Raw genomic sequence first — 22,462 nt, forward strand, 5'->3', positions numbered from 1 at the left:
AGTTTTCCCTCGGTCTGGCCTGGTGAATTTGTGTGAGTTAATGTGACTGGGTTTTTATTGATGTATTGAACTAGGACATTTATTAGTTCCGTCCCTTTTTTTTTTTTTTTTTAGCCAGTAGCATTTTGTTTACATCACTTTACAGAAGTGTCTAATCAAATTCGGTTATTCTAGAGTCCTCGGTGTTTTGGTCAATTTTCCAGAAAAAAATGAGTGAAATTGTCAGCGGTTACCGGTACACTAGCTTATTGGCGACCTAACAACTAACTGACGTGCATTAAAAGCCACAAACTTTTTCTTTAAATAAAACCAGATATAATGACAGGGAAATGCACCAAAATTCGTGTGTTTTTCTTTCTTGACGCCATCATTAGATGGTTAACAGTTCTTTGAACATAATTAGTACTTATGATAATAAAGTTTGTGATATGATCTTCCTAAATAGAAGATTTACGGCTGCTTGCATACTGCCCTCCAAATGAGCCTAGACGCTGGTCTGAATTTCATGGGGTTTGAGGTAAGAATATAAAAATAGAGTCTGGACGAGACCGAGGCGGTTCTCAAAACCAAGTGCTCTTTCTACCCATACACACGATCACACGCTCGTGACCAGAGACCGACGCTGAGCACATGCTGTCTATATAGGCAGCTCACTAGATTATGAACCACAGCCCGAGAGTTTATCCTCTTACGTAACTCATACTGACTAAAACCCATGTGAAATACCCCGTGTACTGTCACTCGTGAATATAAAATCAACCCTTTAAATCAGTCTTTTGAAAGCGCGCCTTCAACACGATCTGCATATAAAGTTAATAGTGATTTCCTGGCGCGCGGTGAATCTGATCTATCCATCCCAAATTAAATACTTCCGGGTGTTTCACTATACTCCGATGTTCGCGTGATTTGGGTTTGAGTAAATCTTTTTTCTTTATAACTTCAAGCAACATGGACGAGAGCGTCTTGAGCGTTTTTGTGTGTTCTTATTTGATACTTTGTGGCTTTGTTTTATCCAGCCAGATGTGAGCGTGCACATTTGTTTGGCCATGTCCAGATGTTGATCTCAAACAGATTGGTAATCCATGGGATTAAATGCTGCTGCTGTGTGAAGGATTGAACATACCCGCCATGAAACGCATCGTTTTCTTTCTGGCGTCTTTTTTCTTGACGGAGTGTTCAAGGAGACCCAGGGAGGTCCTAGACGACGAGTACGGTGAGTTATGGGAACACTTTAAAACATTATGGATACATTTAATTTGAAAGACTGTTGTTTTGTTGACGCCGTGATAACCAAAGTGTGCTTTTTTTTTTTTTAATCCCTTACTATATTTTAAACCTCAGATCTCCATGTTTTTGTCATTTTGTCGTTTTGTTTTTGAATTTAATGACATTACTCAAACAGTTATACAGGAACTAAACGGCAAGAGCATTTTTCCTACAAGAGTTTACTATGGCAATCAGACTTTTCATCAAAATACCACACTTTTAGTTATATGTATATAATTAATGGTATTATAAACAACAATATAAATAGGGCTTGACTTTAACCTCACCAGCCACTGTGGCTAGTGGTTTCCCAAAGTTATTAGCCACTCTGGATTTTCACTGGCCACAATATTGTTGTTGGGAAATTACATTTTATATGATTAAAGTTTAAAATTTAAAATATAGGAGTTTCTTACTGTTTAGATTTTTTAGAAGGCTGTTAGGTTCTTATCAGTCCACTGCTTCACATTTACAACTGTGTGTTTATTGTGTCAAAATATGGGTTGATTTTCAAATTGTTCTGAACAAAAACAGCAGATGGGCTTATTGAAAATGCACATTCATTCTCAAAGCCTCAATGGTTGCCTGTGACAAAACAAAACACGTGCTGCTGCATGAGTGGAGGAGAGTGACAAAGCATTCTGTAATAATCACTTTTTTTGTTCTCTACTCCGGGATTTTCAGATCTTTCATCGACTAAAATAAATTAAGAACCCCTTAAAAGAGAAATGTAGAATCCCGACAAATAAAAGTTAGAATTGAAAGGTGTAAACTCAAAGAAAAGTCAGGATTGCAAGATAGAAACTGACAATTCTACGAAAAAATTTAGAATCGCAAGATATAAACTTGCAATTGCAAGAAATAACGTCAGAATTCCAAGATGTAAAGAGAATTCGGAGAAAAAATGCCACAATTGCAAATTATTTGATCAGAATTTACCTGTAAGAAATATGACATGTAAACCCAGAATTCAGAGAAAAAAATTAGAATTGATATAAATATGCAATTTTAATAAAAAAGAATAACAAGGTGGATATGAACTTACAATTGTGAAAAATAAAGTTATTGTTATAAACTTGCAATTCTGAGAAGGTCTGAATTGTCAGATATAAACTCGCAATTGCAAAAAATAAAGTCAGAATTGTGAGATAAAAAGTCGCAGTTACCTTTTTTATTTTTTATTCTGTGGCCATAGTTGAGAGAAACTCGTTCTCAGCAATATTGGAGGGAGAAAAGAGACAGATGCCACTAGTCCTCCTTTAAAAAAAATGCTCTTAAAACTTGTAAATTAACTTTTACAATTTGTGCTCATTTAGAGACATGTATAAAGTTGTTCCCTGTGACTGTTTCAGACCAGCTCAGCTCTTTACTGTTGGACTTTGATGTTCTTCAGCTGTCCAGTCTTCAACAGCATTCGGTTCATAAGAGACACGTCCAGTCGCAAACGCACGCAGAAAGACTGCTCGGTTTCACTGCATTACAGAGGTGAATAGTCATCACCCATGTACCGTGACACACAGTCACTTAGATTAGTGCTCAATCATTTGAGAGACTCCTAAATATTTCACAGGCATTTCAGATTGTACCTGACAACCAACACAGAGCTCTTCACTCATGACTTTAAGGCCGTGGTGGTAGGAGAGAATGGCGCTCAAGATATGTACGAGGTCCAGAGAGAAAACTTCTTCACTGGCCATGTCATTGGTAACTACATCTCTGTGTTTTGACATCTAAAGTACTTTCAAATGTTTAAAATCTAGCAAACTTTTGATTTTTCCCGCTTGATTTCTAGGAGAGGAGAATTCCAGAGTACAAGCACATATTGGTGAAAATGACTTCACTGCTCATATTCTTACTGATGAAGCTGAATACAACATTGAGGTATTATAGCGTCATAAATCTGATTTCGTTTATGCCCCTCAACAAAGGCAATACATTGATTTTTAACCCATTCAGCCACTGTGGAGGTTTATCGCAAACCCTCGTGACGATCGGCTGCTCGTATATCGCTCAGAAGACATCAGGAACGTGAGCCGGCTGGCGGCTCCAAAAGTGTGTGGCTACATCAGTGCAGATGTCAGTGAGATGCTTCCAGAAAGTGTGCAAGCAGCCAGTCCACTAGATGAAGATGAAGAGGAGGATAGTAAGTTTTTGAGTTAATTACACATTTGGCTTAAAGTAGACCTAACACTTCTGCTCATCACAGCCGAATCTAGACAGTGTAATGTGAGATGCCAAATCTGTACTGTGAGACGCCCCTTTATATAGTTGCTTTGTCAACCATGTGTAAAGTTTCTCGTCTTCTCACCCTTTGTCTATTTTCACTTTCTTTTTCTTTCAATTGCGTCTCTTCCACAGGGCATCTAAGAGAGAGAAGGCAGACGCTGGACCACAGTAAGAACACCTGCCCTCTGCTGCTTGTGGCCGACTATCGCTTTTTCAAAGACATGGGCCGTAGCGAGGAGAGCACCACCCTGAACTACCTGGTAAAAAGCCTTCAGTTTCGATATTGTCAGTGGGCCTTATTCCTGACACAAACAAACTATTTTCTGCATAAACTGAGTGTTAAAATCTTTCTGATGTAAAGACACATTCAGTTCAACTGGACAGTGGCTTTCTGCTGTAATGACAATGCCGCTCATTGTCAAACTTTATTTATGGAAACTAGGAATAGAAATATATTAAAATAGTTCAATAAAACCACGATAAATAATTCAAATTATACAATTCCATTATTCCATGATTTTTCGATAACTGAATGTACTTCAGTGTTTACACTTTTACATCAGTTAATGTACATTTCTAGTCATTAGTGATTTACTCTACAAATAGCAATTGTTACCTGATTAAATATTTTAGCGCTTGATATACATTACTGTTCAAAAGTTTAAGTTTGTTGCTTTTTTTGGAAAGAAATTCATATTTTTATTCAGCAAAGATGCATTAAATTGATCAAAAGTGAATTTCTATTTCAAATAGATTCTGTCCTTTTAAACTTTATATTCATCAAAGAATCCTGGAAAAAATGTATCACAGTTTACACAAAAATATTTAGCAGCTGTTTTCAACATTGATAATAATGATTGATAATAATGATTTCTGAATGATCATGTGACTCTGCTTTTACATCACAGGAGTAAATTACATAAAATGTATTAAAATAGAAAAGTTATTTTAATTTGTAATATTTCAGAATATTACTGTTTTTGATTGAATAAATGCAGTCTTGGTAAGATTATTAGAGACTTCTTTTATAAACATTAAACATTTCCAGGCTCAGATTTTTTAATGGTAGTCTAACTAGCAAAATAATTTTAAATATTGTGGCCCTCTTAAAAGTTTGCTGAGGCCCCCTAGTGGGCCCTGCCCCCTCGTTGAGAACCACTATTACACCTTTCATATTCATTTCAAATCTGACATCTGAGAAGAAGGCTATATAAAATTGTTTTATGTCTTACAAATTTGCTTTGGATGTGTTTAGATTGAGCTGATTGATCGTGTGGATGACATTTACCGTAATACATCGTGGGATGAGGAGTATAAAGGTTATGGAGTTCAGATTCAGCAGGTAAGCTTGGTTCTTTAAGAAGAACGTGGTAAAAAGCTCCACTGAAATGCTATTTTGGAGCCAGTAATATGAATTTGTCTGTTTCAGATCATAATTAACAAGATACCCACACAAGTAGAGCCAGGAGGTGCCCACTTCAACATGCAAGGGTCTCCTGTGAAGAGCAAAGATGTCTGGGACGTCAAGAAGCTCCTGGAGGTGAGCGAGCTGGAGCTGTAGGAGCGAATGACTGAATTAATGAGAGCGTCTTCTCTGTATTCCGTTCTGTACTAATTTAAAACAATGAGAGGTGCTTCTAATTGAAAGGGAGGGATATTATTGAACACTTGTGTATTGTGTTTCACTGTCCATCTCTTCCTGTGACCTGTTCGGCAGAGAACCAGCAAAGAGAAAGAATGGAAGCGCTATTCAATTTGTATTCCTAAAACCCATCATGGGGAATTACACCTTTTTAGCTGATTTGTGTGGGATTTTTCATTTAAAATAAGTCTGTGGTTAAATTTACTTAGAGATTTTCACATTTTGTTCTACATCATAAATTATTTATAGTCATACCTCAAATGCGAATCCTGAAAACATTGAGTGATTTTAATAGATACAGTACTGTTCAAAAGTATGAGGAATTCTTTTGTTGTTTGTCAGTCACTGCATTTACTTTATTAATAAAAACAGTAATATTGTGCAATATCATTACAAATTAAATAGTTTTTAATGTTAATACATTTTAAAATGTAATTTATTCCTGTGATAATTAAGCTGAATTTTCAGCAGTCATTACTCCAGTTGCAGGGTCACACGATCCTTCAAAAATCATTCTTTTATGTTGATATGGTGCTAAAAAAAAAAACTTATTTTTAATATTATCAATGTTATTAAAAATTCAAATTTATAAAAAATTAAAATTAAGGTCAAGAATAAACAGCTGTGCTATAAATGTAGTAAAAAATGTCATTTTGTCTTCCCCCTGCAGCAATTTAGCATTGACATTGCAGACAATGCATCCGAGGTGTGCTTGGCTCATCTCTTCACCTATCAGGATTTTGATGAAGGCACTCTTGGCTTGGCTTACGTGGCTCCTTCCAAACCAGGCTTTCCTGGAGGTCTTTGCTCTGAGAGTGAGTGCCAATACCATATTATGTATGAATAAATTACGTTTTCACCATATTTGGATATTTTGTTGTTTGTCTTTCTTTAGAGTGTCCACCTTCAGGAAACGACAACCATGCTATATACCTCAACACTGGACTAACCAGCACCAAAAATTACGGGAAAACCATTCTTACCAAGGCAAGTAAAGTCCAAACAAATGTACTTGATGTAATTATTTGGTAAACCGATTTTCTGACCATATACCAACAGGAAGCGGACTTGGTTACTACCCACGAGCTTGGCCACAACTTTGGCGCTGTTCATGACCCAGATGATGTATCGTACTGTGCGCCCAGAGAGGACCAGGGGGGCAAATACGTAATGTACCCCATTGCGGTGAGCGGGGACCACTCTAACAATAAAGTACGTCCTTCGGTGATGTGAGTTCAGCTTGGTGTCATTGTTCAGAATGTCACATGATGTTTTGTTTTTGTGCTTCCCTATAGTTGTTTTCAAACTGCAGTAAGATCTCCATAGCAAAGAGACTGAGGGCCAAGGCCTCCACCTGCTTCAGGGAGAGGAACAGCAATGTGTGTGGAAACTCACGGGTGGAGGAAGGCGAGGAGTGTGACCCTGGACTGCTTCACCTCAACAGCGACCGCTGCTGCATGTCAAACTGCAAACTGCGGCCCAATGTGCAGTGCAGGTACAGCTCCTCCATGTGGCCTCATGAAAAAAATACACAGTTATGCTGAATTAAAGGAGCAGTTCACACAAAAAATATAATTCTGTGATTATTTACTCACCGTTACATTGTTTATTTTCAAATCTTCCCTAAATGGTGAATTATTCATTTGAATTTTTTAGGCTTTGTCATTTTTTCCCTGCATTGTTTTTTTCTTGGGCACCAGTGACAGGAACAGTGCGTGCTGCAAAGAGTGCATGTTTGAGAAGCAGGACAAGGTGTGTCAGGAGCCAATGAATGCCACTTGCAAGGGAAGATCTAACTGTACAGGTGAAGCAAAAACTGACAAACTCCAAGTTTAGATAATTGAATTTATGTTTTTATATTTGTATTAAAAAATTACAAAATATTTTTTTATATTCATTTTTTAATATATTGATAATTGATTAATTTGTTTAGATTTATATATGCCTTTATTTTATTTCAGTTTTACTTTGAATAATTTCAGTACTTAACTTAATTTAATTTAACCCTAATTTAATTTATTTCAGCCAAGACATTTATTTTTTTTGTATAACTTTTTATTTTCACAAATAGAAGAGAACACACAACTGAACACCTCCCAAGACAACATTTCTATGTTTTGTTCAAGTTTCATCTAATATTTGTATTAAATTTAATTTTAGCTTTATTTCTATTACGGAATAGCAGTTCATCAGATTTATTTAACATTTCATGAAAGCTGTCAGTAATATGTCTAGGTCATATTTAAGCCCTGTATCAAAAGATAAGATTATAGTCTCTTTTTTTAAATAAAATAATTCTTTGGTACTGTTAAGATATTTTACATATTATTACAATATTTTAAAAGACGTTTTTTTTATAAGACTTATTTTTACTTTTTTTCTTTATTTTTTTTATCATATTTGGTTTTTATGGTACCTTTTTGTTTTTATAGATTTACAGGATTTAAAAAAGTCATATTCTCATTAATGAAATGCAAAGAAATGATGCTGTATTATATTTAAATGATGAAATATTTTTATATCATGGTAGTAATTGCTGTACTCCGTTTAATTTATTGATATTTTATGACAATATAATAAGAATCACTACAGTACAGAGAAACACTATGGTAAATGGAAAATATAAAAGATTTTGAAAGTAGAATATCCAGGTGCATTATGGTAATGAGAATTTGGGAAGAAAATGTTCATAAATGTAATGAAAACAGTGTTGCAATGCAAAAACATCTGCTAAAAACAGGCAAAATTCCTTACTGATGAGATTTTACTGCATTTGTCTGAAAGTCTATTCTTCTGTGCTTCTTACAGGACACAGCAGTGAGTGCCCTCCTCCAGAGAACCTCCCCAATGAGACCATCTGTGTGGACAACGGCCGGTGTCTGAAGGGAGAGTGCATCCCATTCTGTGAAGCTGTGGAGAACCTGCAGTCGTGTGCTTGCAATGGTAAGCTGACCTGCTGATAATGCTAATACTGTTGCTACATGGCCGTTACAGTTTTGAGTCTGTCTTGAGCAACCATTCATTTTTTTTTACTTTTCCCGTATCTCATTTTTCAGAGACGAACAACTCTTGTAAGGTGTGCTGTAGGGATAAGAATGCTGTATGTGCTCCTTATTTCAGTGACAAGGGCAACCACCTCTATCTGCGGAAAGGGAAACCCTGCACTGTGGGCTTTTGTGATGGAGCGGTGAGTGCCAATGTACAGTTATGAAAAAACATATATAAAAGCTGTTTTTATTCACAGATCAATTACAGTAGTTCACAAAACAATTCAAAATGGCTTGCATTCAATTATTTAAACATTTCCTTTTATTCCCAGGGCAAATGCATGAAACAGGTCCAGGATGTTATTGAGAGGTTGTGGGATTTCATTGAGAAGTTGGACATCAATACTTTTGGTAAGTTGTCTGTGAACACAGTGAGTTTATCTCGCTTGAAATCCAATGGAGGAATGAAACCTGTGTGTGTGTTCTCAGGGAAGTTCCTGGCTGATAACATTGTTGGCTCAGTGGTGGTCTTCTCACTACTTTTCTGGATCCCTCTCAGCATTCTGGTCCATTGTGTTGTGAGTCATAGTCAATAATTCACATATTAAATATATTTTTTGCACCAAGAGCCTAACAAAAAGGTGAAATAAATCACACCATGAGCAAAATGAAACAATTAAGAAAATCACACTTGAATCAAAAAGAAATAACACTCTTAAAGGTCCTAATTCAGGTTATTTGCAACCCATCCGATGATACAAATTTCACTTGCTTCAGTGCAAAATTAGTCTGATTTCAAATGTGTAAATTTTACATATTTTTTAAATTTTTATTTTAAAGCAAAAAAACACAGATAATTATATTAATGGATATTAAAAAAATGGAAATTGTGTCATTAATTACTCACCCTCATGTTGTTCCACTCCCATAAGACCTTCATTCATGTTTGGAATAGAAATTAAGATATTTTTGATGAAATCCGAGAGCTCTCTTAATCTGCATAGACACCAACGCAACTAGATTAAAGCTCTCAGATTTCATCAAAAATCTTACTTTGTGTTCCGTAGATGAACAAAGGTCTTACATGTTTGCAACGACATGAGGGTAATTAATGACAGAATGCCTTTAAATGCAAAATAAGCGCTATTCTATATAAGTTTTAAGTTGGAAAAAAATAGTTTGTTTTGTGTTTTACAAGATTAAAAACTCTCTTTGTTTTTAGGATAAGAAACTTGACCAGCAGTATGAATTGAACACAAAGTCACTCTTCTACCCCAGTGTGAGTATTAATCAGAAAGCTTATTTTCTTGAACGTATTATGAAGTGTTACAATTGACTGTGCTGTCCCAGAATGCAGAGCTGCTGAGCAGTCTAGAATCAGCTTCAGTGCGGATCTTCAAACCACCCACATCCTCAGGCTCCTCTGCTGTGCCACGCTTCCAGGTGTCTGGACCTCTGCAGACCAGCACACCACCTGTCTCCATCTCTCAGGTGGCTCCAGCTCCAACCCCAACCCCAACCCCATGTCCTCTCCCTACAATAGAGCCCCAACGCATGGCCACTATCGAAGAAGATCCCAGCTATGATTCCCACCTGGATGAACTAGCCCTGGGAGAGGACTTCCCTACCTCTGGCTCGGTGTCACGTTCCTTTGATGATCTGACGGAGAACAGAGAGAACGCCATGTCCTTCAGGGTAAATAGACATGCACGGAGTAATAGCAAGGAGACTGAATGCTAAGAGTGTAATTGTATAAAATGGAAAAAAAGGAAATTGATGGGAAAAAGAAATGTGACTATGAATGAACTAAAAGAGAATATGATTGGAAATGCTCAAAGCTGAGCAGAATGAACATTACATAAGCATTGAACTACAATGCTTACGTGCTTACAGCTCCAGTATTGAAAATAACCAGAATGCAGTATGTTTTAAAGGGACAGTTTACTCAAAAATTACAGTTTTATGATTTATTCACTCTCATGTTGTTTCAAAGTTGTATGACTTTCAATCTTCTGTGGCGTACTGAAGGAGAAAATCCCAAATCTTGCTGGCCTTTATGCCAAGAAATTCATTATAAATAAGGAAGCAAAAGCACCATTAAAGTATCTCAGAATTGATTCATAAGACTTACGCACAATATTCCAAGTATTTTGAAAAATGATGATAGGATTATGTGAGGAACAGACTACAATTTTTTGTTCAGCTTTTAAAATAGGTATGAAATCTATTTTCTAAAAGCATATTATTAATATCAGTGTACCAAATAATCTGCTTTTGAAACGCACATCTCTCCTGTTACATATGCTGGATCATCGAAGTATGCGATCATTTAGTCCACTTAAACCCTGCTGCTTTCTTATAATCGATTGCAAGCTTGCATTCAGATCTGCCTTTATCCATTCAACAACCGATGGATAGAACCAAGTCCCCATCCTACTTTTTTTATTTTCAATTCATCTTTTTCACTCAGTCCAAAAAAAATTAGTTGCTATTTCCCTTACATTACCACTTAAACTGCTGCAACCAGATCATTAAATTGAGTTGAACTTTCAATTTATGAACAAATCAGAATAGTGATTCATTCACTGCTGCTTCCTTCATTGAAGATTATCAATGGCAAATGACTTAAATTTAGTTCTGTTCCTCCACAAAGCAGTTATATAGCTTTAAAACACTATAGCACATGTTGGGACGATCACTTTCATGCTACCTTTAAGGTGCTAAAAAAAAAGGTTGTCATAAGTTTTGGAATGTCATGAGGGTGGGTAAATGAGGACAGAGTTTAAATTTTTTGGTGAACTATCCCTTTAAGAGCACTGGACTTTTAAATAGAAACAAAAGGCACAAATAATTTAGTGACTAGGCATTAGATAGGAACTTAATGTTGTCAGTCCTGTTAGGATTATGCAGTATACTGCACACATAATTACACACACACACACACACACACACACACACACACACGCTCGCACACACACAGACCGGATCTCATCAGCATTATCTAAACATGACCAGCGTCAATGTTAAAAATGTTTACAGGTGTTTTTTTTTGTCTGAGAGATTGAGCAGATGCTAACAGATCTTGAAAACCATTGTATTATAAAAATACCTGTTATATTTTAGAAGATTTGTTATGTGTATGTGCTCTGACACTCACCAGCAAATTGTTTTATAATCTCTATGGAATACAATCTTGTGTTTTTGCTTTTTATTGTTTGCAAGAGACAATCTGATATTTTAGGGGCATTTGATATTTTCAGATATTGTCTGTGAATAATTTGTTTTGCTTTAATTTGTACTGTTCTTGAACCAACATGTATTAGTATACATAATATTTTAACAGTTATACCAGCAGATATTATACATGTTTGCTAAATGAGAAGGTTTTGGCTCATTGGCACAATATGAAACACCAAAGTCATTGGTTAAATCAAAAGACAGACAATCAGGCTAAGAATTTTCTGCAACACAATGTTACAACTGTATGCAAGAATATGTATCTTGCAGCTGCTCCCATAAGAAAGTACTGATGAACACTGCTCTGAGATCAGTATCCAAAGTGCCTTGTATTTGTTTTTTTATTTGTATTGTGAAATTGTATTTTACTCCACGTGTTTTGTAATATAATTTATAGGAAAACTCAAAAAGGGAATATGACAATAGGTCATTTATAAGTGGCTGAACAGTCACCTTCTTCTGAATCTTATTCAGAAATGGGGATGTATTGGTGTTGATCTTGTAGAATACCAAGCATACTAGTAAGTACTAGATCTTATTACGTGACCCAGCCCTGAAAACGTACTTTGTTTTTATTCTCTGGTGTCAAACCCTGTGAAATCTTTTTTGATGTTAAGAAATGTGCCCATGAATACTCCGACTGCATGGTTCCTCACAATGTTGTGATGGGACAAGAGAGAAAGAATTGAATATTAAGAAAGTGTTTTGTATCAGTGTTAAATATTTGTGTAACTTGGTATAGTTTGCAAGCTTTCATTTTTAAATAAAGTGTCAGCTTTAATGTGAGTTGTATTGAAATTTAAGCTCAACTTGAAATCAAAGACCTCTTTTATTAAATCAGTACATTGGATCTTAAATTACAGCTCCTTTCCTTTAACAAATGTCAAAGAAAAAACAAATCAGACAAAAACATGTTCTATGTAGCAGAAATAAGAACAGAGTCCTGACTACGCACTTGTATCAACATCGAGCTTTAACGGTTTTATATTTGTTTTTAATGTAAAATGCAGTGCTCTGGGCAGTCCAGTATCTGGTGTCTTCAGTCTGGTTGAAGTAGTTTGAGTTAGATGGACTCTGATCAGTTCTTGAAGGAAATTAAGAGCCCATCTCACATGACAGGGTTCATGGCTTCATACAGCCTCTGTACAGTGAGCTCCACCATTTCTCTGAGAGAATCATCTTCAGAATTCTCGTCCTCATACACCACGGTCTGAACACAAACATAAAAATACACAAGAATTAGAAGAATTCTCTTCCTATAAAACTTTTGTGTGTATGCTTCACGCAGTATAATACTTACTCGGGTCTCCAGGCTGATGAAGGCAGTTTTCCCATCTACACTTACAGCGAGACAGTTCTTGTCTTTTAAGTCGACACACTCTTCTCCAAACATGTCTCTGCAGATTGGGGCAGAAGAAGAATTTAGTTCATCATAAATATCATTGACAGTTAGGAGAGTGCTGTGAGGATGAACTTACTGGAACATTTTCAGTAATCTATTCTGAAAAACATTCACATCCACCTTCTTTTCTTGGGGCTGAAGAACTATAAAATAAAGAGGAAAACAAAAATGTTGGTAGGAATATGACTAGTTATTAACAATTTTCACATCATGAGAAAGGAAAAAAAGGAAGAATAAGAAACAAGGGAGGGAGGTGAGGAAAAGAAAGGAAGCAAGCAAAATAAAGTGAGAATAAGAGAAGAAAGGAAAAAACAAAAAGAAAAGAGCAAGTAATAAAGAGTAATATATAGAAAGGAAGGAAAGAATCAAGCAAAAAAGGAAGAAATGTAGATAAAGTGGGAAATAAAGGATAATAAAAGAAAGAAAATGAGAGTAAAAAGAAGAGAAAAAACATGAAGAAAAAGTGTATTAATATTTTTGACATCATTAGAGCAAAAAAATTGAAAACTGAAAGAAACAGAAAAAGGAATGAAGGAGGGAGGGAAGGAAGAGCACAAAGAAACAGCAAGGAAAGTAGGATGAAAAAAAGGAACAAGCAAAACGTGAAAAAGAGGAGAAAAGCAAGGACAGAAAAGAACAGAAGGAGAAAGGGAAGCAAGATAAAATAGGAAGAATGTGCAGAAGAAAGGAAGGATGAAAGGAAGAAATGGTGGAAGAAATGAAGATTAAAAAATGTGGAAAATATTGGAGGACAAAACGTTGGAAAAGGGAAAGGAAGCAAGAAAGAAATTGTAAAAGAAAGATAAAAAAGGAAAGAAGGAAGAGAAAAGGAAAGAACAAGAACAGAAGAAATGAAGGATGAAAGATAAAGCATTCCTAAAAAGAAGGAAAGGGAGATGAAAATTAAAAGCAGCCATCAAAAACAAAACCAAGAAAAAGAAAGGAAAAAAAAGCAGCAAAGGGATAAAGAAAATAAAAAGACAGGAAGAAAGAATGCAAAAAGGAAAGCGTAAGAAAAAAAAGGAAGCATGATAAAAACAGTAATAAAAGAAGAGGAAGAATAGAGGAAAAAGGAGGGAAAGATTTCAAACTCTTTCAATACAACTCATTGTAACTGATGAAAGCCTTCACCTTTCTGAGCTTTAGGGTTGGACTGCACCTCCAGCACCACTGTGGTGACGGCATCAGCGTACATGTCATTCAGAGGATTGGCAAACCACTGGAGGAAGAACACAACAGACACACACACACACAATCAACCTGAGTCACTTCAGTTGCCACAGTTACACTGGCATGTGAATGACCGGCGTGCCGCCTCACCTCCAACAAGACCATGTTTTGATCATGAACCACTGTGATGCTGTTAAAGACTCTCAGCGTGCTCTTCTCTGAGATCTCAATCTCCTCCACATCACCTAGAACACACACACACACACGATGAACACCACATATAATAGACACACACACACACACAGACAGACAGACAGACACACAGACAGAGGTATACTCACCTGTCAGGTGTCGCAGCTGACTCAAAAGCAAGGGGAAAGGGCCGGTGAAGGGAATGGCTTGAGTCTGTTTCACTGTGCTCATGGCCAGATCAGTGTAATCTGCAAAAAAAGAACAGGTGTGAGAAGCGCACACTCAAACACATGAAACACCAGAAGTGATCACAAACACCATCTCACTGGAGAGGTCAGAGGGGGCGAGGATGTGATAACTGAAGTTCTTTTTCACCAGGATGCCCGAGACCCGCTGACCCTGCATACACTTCTTATCCGCAAGAAAGCCCATCACCTTAAAAGATCAAAGAAAGGGAAAAAAATTAGAAAAAGGAGAAAAAAATTCATCACAGAAATTAAAGATTCATAAAAGGACATAACTATGCAGTGTTTGTAATGTGATTTTTTAAACAAGTACATTTATGACTGATTTATTCAAAATTACCAGAACAAACAAAGATCAACTGAAAGAAAGAAAAAGACAAACAGACAAAGAAAGAAAAAAAATAAAGACAGACAGAAAGAGAAAGAAAGAAAATAAAGAAAGGAACAAAGAAAAAAGACAAACAGACAAAGAAAGAAAAAAAAATAAATAAAGACAGACAGAAAGAGAAAGAAAGAAAATAAAGAAAGGAACAAAGAAAAAAGACAGACAGACAGAGAAAGAGAAATAAAGACAGAAAGAAAAGAAACAAAGAAAGATAAGAAAAAAGAAAGACGGACAGACAGACAGAAAGAAAAAGGAAAAAGAAAACTAGTTTGGTTGCTCTGATTCAAGTTTAAGATGTCTCATGAAGGATTTATTCAGTTTAATGAAGAACATTTTTAGTCGTAGTCTGGATGAACCTAATCAATCATTTTACTTGGCAGAAGAACAGAAGTTTGTGATTATTATTTTTAGGGCTGCCCTCGACTAAGGATTTTTCTGGTCGACTAGTAGTCATTCACTTGAAGCATTAGTCGACTAATCGCACAAGCCTTTAATTGCCTTCATAGCCTAATATGTGCTCAAGTACACGCATAAAGCTTGCCACAGCGCACCAGCAGAAGCAATCATTATGAATGTGCAGAGGAGTAAAATACTTGAGTAGTTTTACTTGATTACTGTACTTAAATATTATTTTGGGGGCTCTGTACTTTATTCGAGTACAATTTAAACTGACTGCTTGTACTTTTACTAGATTACATTTCTGAAGAAAAAAACGACTTTTTACTCCTTACAATTTTATTTCATCTTGAAAAGTACATTACATTTTTATTTTATCTTATGCCCATTCAATATGGTAAAAAAATAGTAACGAGCGTGCCTGATGTGAGAACCAATGAGCAATGTTTTCACGCATCAAGAACACACACATTTGTACTTCAGTTATGACTTTCACCAGGTAAATGTCTGGCTTCAAAAGTTCATCAAATCTGAGGAAGCATATTGAGATCAAAAAATGTTTATTCATTATTTGTTCTGTTTTGATAGAGCCATTAGCTGTCTAATATATTAGCTGAATGCAAATAAGATCAGTGGTGAGAATTTAAACAATACAATTTTTTAATTAAGTAAAAATCTCCAAAAGTGTTTAAATAAGCATTGTTTGTTAAATTAAATGTAATTCATGTTTAGTGATGTTCTAACCAGGTAGGAGATAAGTTGTATTTATAATATGTCATTATATGACAAATTGAGTTGGAATTAGGACTGTCAAAAAAACTTAATAATTACATGATTTGCTCATTAATTTCTCTAATTAGTCACAAATAATTATCAATATTTGCTGAGAAAAAAAACTCTAAATGCCCCAAATAAACAATTAAAAGATTAATTATCCTTTTAGACAGTGATGTTGAGTAGACAATACAAAAAAGTGGCCTTTCAAAACGTTAATGTTGTATGTTTTAATTCTATGACTCTCCTCATTAATTCAACACATTCTTGTATTCTTTCTGCAATATGTTTCTAGCCTCTGCATCCCATCTTGCTCTTCAAAGGGATAGTTCACCCAAAAATGAAAATTCTCATCATTTACTGACCCTCGTGTCGTCCCAGATGTTTATGATTTTCTTTCTTAAGCTGAACACAAGCAAATATTTTTAGTCCAGATAATGCAAGGGGACAGAACCACTTCAGAAACCACACAAAGTGAACACGACGTAAAGTTTAAAATATTAGCATTCGTATCCTTCTTACATATGTCTATTGTTTTACTTAAGAAGACACTGATTCATTAACTGGTTGTAGGGCTGCAACAACTAATCGATAAAATCGATTATTATCGATTATGAAAATCATCGACAACGATTCTCATTATCGATTAATCGGGTCTGCCCACAGTGCACGTCCAACTTCAGCTGGTTAGTCAAATTACGGCACTGAATAATGCATTTCTATGGACAAAATGCATCTAAAAATAGTGGAGGAAACAGAATGAGATTCTGCCGGAGAAGCACGTGATCCAAGCTGCCCAAAACATGATAATTCTTTATTTTAAGCTTTAAGTTAATGCATAAGAGTAATGGCTTGCCCTGTCAGGCGCTTTGACAGATGCGTGTGCGTCCTCAGCGCAAAAACGTTCAGTTTACGGTCATATCCTTATCTATAAATGCCACAAATTCACGCGAGCATTTCCATTTTTGCATAAAGGTCCGTCCTGACAGTCTGTGTTAAGTTTAAAATACCGAATGAGCGCCGGCGCGGCGGGCGCGCGCACGCGCGTCAGACGGACAGAACACAGTAGAGAGGGAGACAATTAATAGGCTTTTCAGCGCAAACATATCCATTGTGCTGAATTATCTGTTGTTGAAAGTTAATTTAAGGTTTAAAATAAATTAAAATATTTTATGAGAGTAGGAACTTTAAAGGGATAACAGCGTGTAATTGTCTGTCTGAATATAAACATGAGACGCTCCATAACGGCCTTTTACAGGATAAAGAAATGACGAGGTGACTGTGATCAAAGTAGTTCCTGCAGAACATCACTCTTACCTGTTGGTTAACACTGAGTTTGTGTTTTTATTCGTCTTTATTATTATCTTTATTATTTAAATTTTTAATAGAGGTTTAAACTATATTCAATTTTTACAATGCTTCACAAATTTATGTAAGTTTTTTAACAATGTGTTTATGTAAGGTTTGTGCCACTGCTGCTCTAAAGTAACAGTATTGGTGATAACCAAAATCATTTTTCGGCTTTCTGTACTGGTTAGTACTCCAATATGTGTAAGCTCTTTAGTAACAGTAGTAGGCTATTTTTAATGCTATAATATCATTATTGCTGTTATCTATGAAAGAAAACCAGAGCACTTATTTTTTTTTTTTTTTTTTATTTGAGTATTTTTTTTTCGCGATACCCAATTGCAGTCAAAAAGTACATAAACAATACCAGCAAGAATGCAAGCTGTTATGAGGACATTTTTTATTATTATGTCCAATAAATGACAATAACATTTTTAAATTTAAACAAATTTTTGACAAATTTCTAAAATATGTTTTCTCTTTATTATGATAAGTGGTCTAATAAATTAAGCACTGTATGTTTTCATAGCATTCAGTTGTCACATTTGTTTGAAGGACATTGGGCAGAATGTGGAATAGTGTTTTTTTTGGTCAATATTTTTTAATCCGATTAATCGATTAATCGAAAGAATAATCGGCCAACTAATTGATTATCAAAATAATCGTTAGTTGCAGCCCTAACTGGTTGCATGAGTTTCTGTCACATTCACTTTGTGCAGTTTTTGAAGTGTCATTTTTGGATGTCCCATACATGCCCTATTTTTGTTTTCTAAAACTCTGAGTTTGTGTTCATCTAATAAATGAAAGTCAAATGGGATGGCATGAGGATGGAAAGGATGGAGTTTCCTTTTAATCCCTTTCTCTGTATTATTTTTATTTATTTTCAGCTGTGCTGCATTTTAATTGTTGTTGTTTCACTAGATATGTGTGTTTGACCTGTGCCACTGCAATTTGTTTCCTTTTCTCCCTTGAACCAAACTTCTGAATGTCTGTCAGAAAAGAAAGTACTTCTACTTTTTTAATACTTGAGTACAATTTAAAGTTGTACTTTTTTTTACTTTTACTCAAGTATGTTTTTGGCCAGATACTTGTACTTTCACTTGAGTAAAATTGGAGTACTTTTTATACCTCTGTGAATGTGTCAGGTAAAAACAGTAAGGAGACTGCATTAATATTTTAATAATTAACTAGTGCTTTCTTTGTTTTCAGTTTAAGAGATGAAGTCGGCAACACTGACTCGTCATCTCCACAGTAGTGATGTACCTGTGTGCATGTTTCATACGGATTACATAATCGGAGAATATTTGTTTTCCATTTGAATTGGCTCATTTGAAAGTAGACATTTCACTCTATATAGATATATTTTTAATGCCTGTACGGCAAAGATATACACAGAGCTTCGCACTCAAGTTCACAGAGGCCAAGACGGCATTTCTGCTTTCATTATTTTACAAAAACGCGGTATTGTGAGTGCACACAAATAAACGAGTCTTTACACTCTTATCTGTATGACCAAAAATGACCAAAAAAGTATTTTAAGAGCAAGTGAGCGCACTGGCGCCCATGTCCTGCAGTGATCGCTATCGTTCAGCTTCTACACTCCACAGACGCTTGAACAGCACACATTTCTCCAGGTTAACATTAGATTGAGCGGCCATGTAAAGTTGCTAATACTTACATATTTCAGATGATAAGCCATATTGAGGTCGATGAATGATAGGTGAGCATTTGGACACAAACTACTACAGCAGCTGTATCTAACTGGGAGTATGATAGAGAAAAATAGGTAAAGCTAAAGAGACGTGGAGGAATGACAGCTGCAGTCTCACCTTAGCCAGTTTCTCTCCTCTGAAGTTCAGCGTGACGGCCTCAGTGTTACGAGGGTTGTGCACCTCGATGTGAACCTCATCATTGTCCTCATACTCTCTTATCAGAGCAGCTTTCAGTCGAGCCATCTCATTCTGCTCTCCATGAACCAGGATCTGAAAACCACAGCAAGAACATGACACCTGATCTAGAACCTGAGGACCTGCTGCCTTATGACATTTTCACTTACCACATGAGGAGGTTTCAGAGCTCGGATGAACTCGCTGGTCTGCTGGTAGTCTGTATGAGCAGAGAAGGAGATATAGTCCACGGACATCTTCAGCGGAAGCTTCTGTCCTGACATGGTGGTGATCTCCTCTGGCTCAGACATGATATGCTGCACAGAAAACAGGGTGAGGACAGGTTTAATTCAGCATTCATAAGAAATTTGATGCTGATCTGTTGTGACATTCTTGCTGAAGGTCAAGGAGCTTCACCTTGGCGAGCGTTCCTTCCACACAATAACCCGCTATGATGACACCGTTCCTCTTGTCGGTGCACCAGCTCTCAAAAAGCTCTCTGGAAAGACCGCTCTGCATCATACCTGGAGATGCCATCACCACACTAGGGCCAATGTCATCAAAATGGTCCATACTCTGGAGGACAAGACACAAGTATATGCAAATTAGATAACCTTTTTTGGATTATGAAAGTTGTATTTTCTACTGAACCAGTTTTGTTATAGATAAACTAAAACTATTAAAAATTATTTGTTGGCAAATGAATTAAAGCTGAAATCAAATAAAACGCTTTTATAAATATTAAATAAAATAAAAAAACTAATGAAAATGATACCATTTTTCTTGGAAACTAAAAGAAATAAATGTTGAAGTACTACAAAAAGTGAAAAACAAAAAAGAAAAAAAAACAACAAAACACCTCAAATAAAAATAAAGTAAATTATATAGAAATAATAAATAAGATAAATACAAACAAAAACACTCAAATGAACATACAAAATATAAAACGTAAAAATAATTCAAAAGAAAATATAAATATTAAATAAATGCTTCTTGGCAACTAACTGAAATAAGTTGAAGTACAAAATATACTCCAAAATTTGAAATGAAATGAAATCTAAATAAATAAATAAATATAAATATATATATAAATATATATATATATATAAAAACTAGCAACTAACAATTACTAAACCAATCTAAAAGTTCTGTCTGGTCTATTCATAGATTGTGAAGATGCCAACCTTAAGATTGCTGATATGCTTGAAGACAAAGGGGTTGTTAATGTTGATGGCCTTGCGGATCTTGTCATTCATGGCATTCACATATGTCTGGTACACCGCCATGCACTTCTTTGCCAGGGATGAGGCATAGTAGATAGGAATGTCGTGGAGTTCAGGGTGATTCTGCCAGTATTCATCTGAAACAGAGGACATGCAGAACTTCAGTGTGGCATCGTTGATGATAAAGCTGAGAGTCTGAACTGCTAGGGTTTACCTAGAATGAGCAGCAGCTCCTGGGCTCGACCCAAAGCAAACACAGGGATGAGACAGCGGCCCTCACGGTTCACTATGTCATGAACCGTGTTACAGAAACGAGCCTCTCTCTCCTCTCTCTTCTCGTGGATGTGTGTGCCATATGTAGACTCCTACACGAACACAAAAGAAGACGGGCATAAAATGTTGTAATGTATTTATTTTGTAAATAACAAGTAAAAAATGTTTGTGGTGGGGCCAGAGAAAAACCTAAAGAAATCATGTTGCCAGCATAAAATCTAGTACATACTGTAATAAGAATGTCTGGTTTGACGCTGGGAATCTCAGCTGCCATGAGATGTCTGTCTTCTTGACGTGAGAAATCTCCTGTGTACAGTAGCTGAAGAGAATGACCATGATCATTAGCACAGACTGAGTGTGAGTGTTACTGAAAACATCTGAATTAAATAACTACTCCTACCTTCACTCCTGCAATCTCAATCATGAACATGGCTGCTCCCAAAACATGACCTGCGTGGTAGCACCAGAACTTGATGCCGGCCACCTCTTTCACTTCATGGAAGTTGATGGTCTCAATCTTGTCCATGCTTTCTTCTAGATCAGTCTCGGTGTACAGCATATCATCCGCTGAGATGTTGCTTCAGAATCAAGGAAATCATACCATATATTAGAACTGCTTCTTTTTTCTTTATAAAAAAAATAGAAACTATCGTTTTATTGAAACAAGAGCTTTGGTGTACCTGACTTTCACATAGTCTGAAAGCAACCAGCGGTAAATGGCTTTGGTGGCATGGGTCATGAAAGTCCTCCCTTTGAAACTTGTCTTTTGTAAAAACCATGGCAAGGCTCCGCAATGATCCAAATGAAAACTAGAAGAGAAAAACAGGAGGTCAGCAGATAGTTAAACATCAATGATATCTTTCATTTAGAGAAAGGGACTCACTGGCTGATGAGGAGCAGGTCAATCTCAGCTGGGTCTATCAAATCAATGTAAGGCAGTGCATCCATGCCCTCCAATCCAGGGTGGATGCCACAGTCCAGCTGCAAAGACTTTACATGTCAAAAATACTTCTGTCAAATCCATCAAAAGCAGGATAGAGCACAAAATGTTGCTTACCATGATTTTACGGCCCTTGAACTCCAGGATGATACAGGACCTGCCCACCTCTTGACCAGCTCCTCTGTTAGAAACATCACAGTAAAGAAGATCTATTAGTTACAGTACTCAGAGAAGGCATTAACACGGGGGCAAAACTTCTTTAACTTTGGTCCAGTTAGACATAGCGTTTATTGTATGAAAACTGTAAGTCAAACAGTAAGTCACCAAAACATTTGGCGCGCAATAGAACTAGCAACGTTACTGAACATAGTATGAATGAACTTAACTCACAGTGGTCTTATGAGGAGTTGATCACTCTCTTCTGCAGGCACTGGTACATCCGCTTTACGTTTTGTAGCCATGCTTGTGGTGTATTTTACACTCAACTAGGAATTACTTATTCAACATCAATCGATACTTCTAATAATAATAGACAACGATCATGAGCGCTGAGAGCCACACAACATGGACATGAGACAAGTACTTCCGGTGTGGTCCTGAGTCAAAATAAAAGTTCGACGTGAACGTGAAGAAAAATAAAAAAAATTGACTAAAAAGCGGAAAGTTAAATAGGCTATCAAATTCTATTAAAAGCTTTGCGTAAAATTACACAAGCTCAATTTGGATATCAATAAATAAATAAATAGATATATACAAATATATTAATAGATAAAAAAAACTTATGAATGGGTCAAGACGAGATGTTGTTGCCAAATAATTAAACTATATTGCCACTGTATTAAAGTCAACACCTTGTTAAATTACTGTGTGC

At 36.1% G+C, this 22,462-nt stretch overlaps 2 protein-coding genes across 4 annotated transcripts; one reads left to right on the plus strand and one right to left on the minus strand.

Annotated features, from left to right (window-relative positions):
* The first annotated feature begins 701 nt into the window (after positions 1-701).
* On the plus strand, positions 702-12,213 carry LOC306844102 (disintegrin and metalloproteinase domain-containing protein 17-like). 3 transcript variants are annotated; one of them, XM_079376019.1, is made up of 19 exons: positions 702-1,213; positions 2,619-2,751; positions 2,837-2,970; positions 3,059-3,147; positions 3,223-3,409; positions 3,625-3,752; positions 4,748-4,834; positions 4,922-5,032; positions 5,805-5,949; positions 6,030-6,121; positions 6,194-6,346; positions 6,430-6,629; positions 6,835-6,938; positions 7,943-8,077; positions 8,191-8,321; positions 8,454-8,532; positions 8,611-8,699; positions 9,344-9,400; positions 9,472-12,213. In XM_079376019.1, the coding sequence occupies exons 1-19, from the start codon at positions 1,093-1,095 to the stop codon at positions 9,859-9,861; spliced, it is 2,565 nt and encodes an 854-aa protein (XP_079232145.1). In that variant the 5' UTR covers positions 702-1,092; the 3' UTR covers positions 9,862-12,213. The 3 variants fall into 3 exon arrangements, with proteins under 3 accessions (XP_079232145.1, XP_079232146.1, XP_079232144.1); XM_079376020.1 differs by having other exon boundaries at positions 883-1,213; positions 6,194-6,319; XM_079376018.1 differs by having other exon boundaries at positions 993-1,213; positions 6,030-6,125; positions 6,198-6,346.
* LOC306844103 (cleavage and polyadenylation specificity factor subunit 3) lies at positions 12,143-22,189 on the minus strand. The gene is made up of 18 exons (XM_079376021.1): positions 21,982-22,189; positions 21,709-21,772; positions 21,535-21,632; positions 21,332-21,460; positions 21,052-21,229; positions 20,881-20,970; positions 20,593-20,743; positions 20,340-20,515; positions 19,573-19,731; positions 19,326-19,472; positions 19,099-19,251; positions 14,449-14,557; positions 14,272-14,370; positions 14,081-14,175; positions 13,892-13,979; positions 12,837-12,903; positions 12,659-12,755; positions 12,143-12,568 (listed from the first exon to the last, which is right to left on the minus strand). The coding sequence occupies exons 1-18, from the start codon at positions 22,050-22,052 to the stop codon at positions 12,467-12,469; spliced, it is 2,073 nt and encodes a 690-aa protein (XP_079232147.1). The 5' UTR covers positions 22,053-22,189; the 3' UTR covers positions 12,143-12,466.
* Positions 22,190-22,462: the final 273 nt, after the last annotated feature.

Source organism: Barbus barbus (genome assembly GCF_936440315.1).
Source record: "Barbus barbus genome assembly, chromosome: 24".
Lineage (NCBI taxonomy): Eukaryota > Metazoa > Chordata > Actinopteri > Cypriniformes > Cyprinidae > Barbus > Barbus barbus.